This window comes from Alosa alosa, chromosome 3, assembly GCF_017589495.1.
Source record: "Alosa alosa isolate M-15738 ecotype Scorff River chromosome 3, AALO_Geno_1.1, whole genome shotgun sequence".
In the NCBI taxonomy this organism is placed as follows: Eukaryota; Metazoa; Chordata; class Actinopteri; order Clupeiformes; family Clupeidae; genus Alosa; species Alosa alosa.
In genome coordinates, this window is record NC_063191.1 from 10,020,445 (window position 1) to 10,026,144 (window position 5,700).

Sequence of the window (5,700 nt, forward strand, 5' to 3'; positions counted from 1 at the left end):
AGAAGACACATTTCCTACAGGACAAATAAAGTAACTTAAGTTACCTGAATGAAATCAACAGGGTCCTCTGTTGGCTGAAGTTTCTCCATCTCAGCATCTCTGCTCTTCAGTTTAGTGATCTCCAACTCCAGCTGCTCCAGGAGTCCTTCAGCTTGACTCACCTCTGCCCTCTCCTGGGCTCTGATCGACTCAGTCACCTCAGAGCGCTTTTGCTCCATGAAGCTGATCAGCTCAGTGAAGATCCTCTTAGCGTCCTCAACAGCTGCCTGTGCAGAGGCCTGATGGAAGATCAGATCATGTTCAATCTGCAAAAGATTCTCCAGCCCACAGAAATCCAAAGATGCATAATAGATAATAGATACATCAAAGATACATATCAAAGTATATGTCCATGATAGATACGGTACATGTCTAGCCTGGCGAGCCAGACCCACATTAAAATGTAGGGTCTGGGCACTCACCGCTCAGAAGTGCTCAGTCCGAGGGCGGATAATCAGTTGCCTTTCAAATTCCCTCTGCACGCAATGGGGACTTAATAGGATATTTGTTTTCAAGTAGCAGGGAATTCAAGCCAAACCGTTGCAACTCTGCCATCAATCATTATGTTAAGACCACCAAACGACTCTATACACGATTTCAATGACCTGATTAAGTTTCGATTTCTGGAGCTCACAAGCCAACGGAGAGTTGCTTATTCAATGCAGTGTTCAATGTGCAGATCAGGTCTACCTGCTCAGTCTATGAGTATAGATAGTGATTATTTTTAATGGTTTAACTGTTGTGAATTAGTACATTTTGTAATATATTTCACATAAACATTTTATTTTCCAATTATTGTCTTTTCATCACGGTCATACATGTGTTTAAAGATCTTTAATGAGTGCAAATAGCTGAAAAAATATGGCAAATACATTTTAAAAGGCCTAACCATGTGGCTGGAAAACATACACAGGCATTTTCGGCATGTTTATCTTGTTCTTCAAATTAAAGCTCATAAAATCTCAGGTCATGATCAGTACAACACCATGGCATGCATTAGACCAGCTCCATCTGAGAGGGGTCTGCATGCCAGTTACTGTTGCCAGGAAAGTTGACAAAGATGGACTCTGAATCCAGAGCTGTGAGAACAGAAGAGAGTACTGAGTCAGTGATGTTAAACTACATCAGCGTTACTCAAAGTAACATTCATGCATGAGAATTTTGGACACAAATCAATATTAACACCAGAAGAGTCTCACATTTGACTACACCCACACTTTGGCGATTGAGGCCTCCCCAGCCGTACGTTGCATTTTTAACAGAAGCCTTCACTCGGACTTTGTCCCCAATCCTGAAACCTGTGACAGGAGAAGGAGCAGAAGTTGTTACTCTGTTTTCTCTACCGCTCCAGTGCCAATGAATTAGATGGACATGTTGCATAATTGAAGCAAAATATGATTGCAACATAAGTATTTTGGAAGGTTGGTCATTTACTTCATGAACTGCACTGATTACAGGTCACTTCCGCACATTACATGTTGCTTTCTTTTCTTCTTTTCCCTCTCACAGTCTCTTTTCTCTTCCTTTATTGAAGTAGTTGAACTGCGCTGTTCCTTGTCCTACACTGCCACCTACTGGTTACTCCAAGTCATGAAGCTTGAATCAGCTCACACTGGTTTGTTGAACATGACAATGGGTCCTATTTTTACTGTCTGAAGCCGATTGTTTAAATACATTTAGGGTGTGTCCAGTCCAACATCGCCATCTTGACGCTGAAATAAGTTCGCCAGACGGCAGGCGCATTGTTCAAAAGGGTTGTGCGTATGTTTCGTAATCAGCCATGGGTGTGTTTAACCAATGAGAGTGACATCTTTCATTCCCTTTCAGAGCAATCGGCACATCTGAAGGAATCTGGTTGCATACAAGACCGTGTATACAACACCAGAATTCCACTATACCTTGCTTTACTAAAACTAGCATCTGCACTACATGCATCTGCACTTTCTTTTTATTTGAACTCAGTGGCAAACTGAAACTAACTTCACCGTGGTCTCAGCAACGACAAAACAGTTTTACACCCAATTATTTAAGTTCCCCATTAACTGACAAGGAGTTATAGTCAAAAACAGCCTGTTACACTCTGGGGTCATGTTCATGAGCGTCCATGTTCATGCACTCAGCGTGTAGCACTGTAGCTACCTGGTAGCTCTAGATGTTGGCTGCAGCAACTCAAGCTAGGTAAAACCAATACCGTTTTTTTTTATATACCCACAGTACTCGTGACCGAGATCAAACAGAGATCTATTATTTCTTAAATAACTCATATGGTATTAAACGCAACACCATTTGCTCTAATTCCATTAGGACTGCTAAAGTGTTCATCACTTCAGCTACTCGCCTACAGTTACAGGCCATGTGCGGTCATCCACCATCCTTCAGATTCTCTTCAAATGATCATGCCATATTCAAGTTTTTGTCTGTTTTCATTTTAGTGACCTTGACCTTTATTGATCTTTAGTGTTTATTTTGTGCTGTGTGATCTTTGTCATGTTGCTGTTTACTGCTGCCCCTGACAACCCTGCCAGGTTCCTGACCGTTCTGCCTCTTTTGTACATTAGCCTGTGCCTAACTGAACATTTTCAAAATGGCAACAACGTGACCGCATTTTAGCTAGTATTTAACATGATCATTTAATTAGATAATCATTACCTGTAAATACATCGTTGTGTTCTCCTTAGCTTAGAGTGAGGCCTTTATACATGTGAGTGGGCATTTTGCCCTGCCATCTTGATGCAGAATCCCAATAAGGACAAACTAAACCACTGGCTACACCCTGTAGATTTAAAGCCTGATCTGGACTCCGCTTGTTGTGGCCTTTGACATAACAACAATAACAAGAACAACAACAATACTAATAATAACAATAATACCTTTATTATTGCCAAGTGGAACTTTTCTGTTTTCTCTTTCAGAGATGGAGCAACTGGTTTTATCATTTCACTGAAGGAGAACTGTGGTTCAAAAGTGACCTGGGGAAGGGCCTTAGCCACATATGGGTGGGTGAAGTGTGACTGGAAACCCTAAAGGGAAACAAAGGACGGGATCAGAGACCATAAGGATGTCACCTCTGCTGTCTCCAAATAGAGTGATAAGATCCAGCAGGTGTGTTAGATAAAGTGCATCTAAACTCTGTAGGAAAAGCACTGTAGATCACAGAGAGTGGAATTAGAGAGAGAAACCCCTACTTCAAGAAAGTAGGCCTGGAAGCCCCTAGTTTTTGCTGTGATACGAGAGGTTCTTAATAGTAATCCAAACAAAAATAATATCTTAATAGTACCCATCTTATTATGGTGAGTCACAATACTTCAAGGGCTTTGCTCTGCTGTAATAAAATTGAGCAAGCCAATCTAATGCGAGTCTCCATAGTTGCCCAAAGAGCTAGTGTTACCTGGAGGTAATCAACAGGGTCCTCTATTGGCTGAAGTTTCTCCATCTCAGCATTACTGCTCTTCAGTTTAGTGATCTCCAACTCCAGCTGCTCCAGGAGTCCTTCAGCTCGACTCACCTCTGCCCTCTCCTGGGCTCTGATCGACTCGGTCACCTCAGAGCGCTTTTGCTCCATGAAGCTGATCAGCTCAGTGAACAACCACTCAGAGTCCTCAACAGCTTCCTGTGCAGAGGCCTGATGGGAGATTCATATCAGATCATGTTCAATCTGCAAAGGATTACCCAGCCCACAGAAATCCAAAGATACATAATGGCTACAACAAATACTGTACATGTCCATGATAGATAAGGCATCATCTCTGCTCTGAAAATCGGAACAAAAAAAGCACACAAATGGGAGTCTTACTCCACAGACTGTACTGAGTAAGAGCAAAGGGTCACAGCAGCCATGTTTATCAGTCACCTGCAGAGTCTCCAGAGCCCGTTTCATCTCCTCCATCTCCTTCTCCTTCTGATGGAGTTGCTTCCGGTTATTCCCCTTCATCTTCAACAATGTTTTCTGTGTGGATAGATGTACACTCAAGTCTATAATAGCTTCAGAGATCATTACCAAGAAATTAGTGAGTACTGGGTAAAGTACTTTAGTTATGTTTTGCTTTTGCATTGTTGACGTGATTTTGACCTGACTGTATTGGGGTGTAATCTTTGTCTTTTAGCTGCTGCAGAACAGGAACCTGTTATAAACAAGGCAGGCCTGTTAAACAGTAACTGATGTTAGTTTTATTCTCCGCAAGTCCGATTTAAGTCCAAGACTGGGCTTAATCCACATATGGGAAACAGGCCCAAGTTGTTTCTGATGGAGACAAAGAGACAGTATCACTAACCTGCTTCTCAGTCCGTTCTGCTGCTGCCGAGACGGTTTTATGTCCATTATGATCATCCATAGAACACATCATATAGATTAACTGCTGGTCTGTACGACAAAACCCCTCAATGATCCTGTTGTGCTGAGAGCAGATCTTCTCCTGTAGCTGTGAGGTGGCATTCACCAGTTTGTGCTTGCTAAAGCGAGGCACTTCATAGTGAGGCTGAATATGAACCTCACAATAGGAAACCAGACATGTTAGACACGACTTGATGGCTTTATGTTTTCTCCCAGTGCAGAAATCACACTCCACATCACCTGGTTTAGCATTAGAAGAAACTTTGATATCAGATCGGAGTTCGGTCTTCTTCAGCTTCTCTATAACTTCAGTCAGCATTGTGTTTCTGCGTAGAACAGGCCTTGGAGTGAAGGTCTGTCTGCACTGGGGGCAGCTGTAAACACCCTTCTGCTCTTCTTGATCCCAGCAGCCTGTAATGCAGTTCAAACAGAAACTGTGTCCACAGGAAACAGTCACTGGGTCCTTCAGTAGATCCAGACATATAGAACAGCTTAACTCCTCCAACACTGACGCACTAGCCATTTTTCCCTCTCAGAGACACCCACAACTCCTGCCTGCAAGGAACGTTAGAAAAGTTTCATTTCACCAGAAGAAGTGGGAGGGTGTTAAATATTCTTCCTAATTTTGTGTGGACACATATTTTAAAGGCACAGCGCAACATTCCAGAAAGCCTAAAAATTCCCAGTACATGCAATCATGTAGACAACTCGTGTCATGAACATACATGGTGGTTCCCTATTGCAGTTCATTCAAGTCAAATCAACCCCATCTAACAAGCAAAAGAAATTCCAACAGACTATACAATGTATGCAACCTAAACAAAAATGCAAATATTACAACAGACTACAATGCATGCAACCTAAACAAAAATGCAAATATTACAACAGACTATACAATGCATACAACCTGCCTTAGTTATGGCTCCTGTAGTTTATAACACTCCTGCACCCTTGAGGGTCAAGTCCAAAGAACAGGGCTATAACCTCACATAGGTATGATAATAATGCTTCATGGGTATGGATTGTCTAGGTTGATTTATTCTTTACCAAAAGGTCAGCGGTCAAGATATGGGAGGAGCAGGTCAGAAACAATAAAGATTAAGGGCCCTATCATGACAGTCAAAAGTGCATCATCACTCGTCAAAAGCTTATTCAAATTTAGTAGGACGTGTCCAGTCCACATTGGGAGGGTTTTCGTTATCAAACGTCGAGCGCATGCATGGTGCAACAAGGTGTTCCTAGGTTTTTTAATCAGTCATGGGTGTGTTTGGGGCGTAACATCATTTAAACCAATGTGAATGACATCTGTCAGTCCCTTTAACGGCGCAAAG

General features: G+C 42.2%; 1 protein-coding gene across 1 annotated transcript; it reads right to left on the reverse strand.

The window, feature by feature from the left end:
* Window positions 1-827: 827 nt before the first annotated feature.
* Window positions 828-4,926, reverse strand: LOC125292396 (E3 ubiquitin/ISG15 ligase TRIM25-like). Its single transcript, XM_048239669.1, has 5 exons — window positions 4,311-4,926; window positions 3,890-3,985; window positions 3,428-3,661; window positions 1,239-1,337; window positions 828-1,118 (listed from the first exon to the last, which is right to left on the reverse strand). The coding sequence occupies exons 1-4, from the start codon at window positions 4,890-4,892 to the stop codon at window positions 1,308-1,310; spliced, it is 942 nt and encodes a 313-aa protein (XP_048095626.1). The 5' UTR covers window positions 4,893-4,926; the 3' UTR covers window positions 828-1,118; window positions 1,239-1,307.
* Window positions 4,927-5,700: the final 774 nt, after the last annotated feature.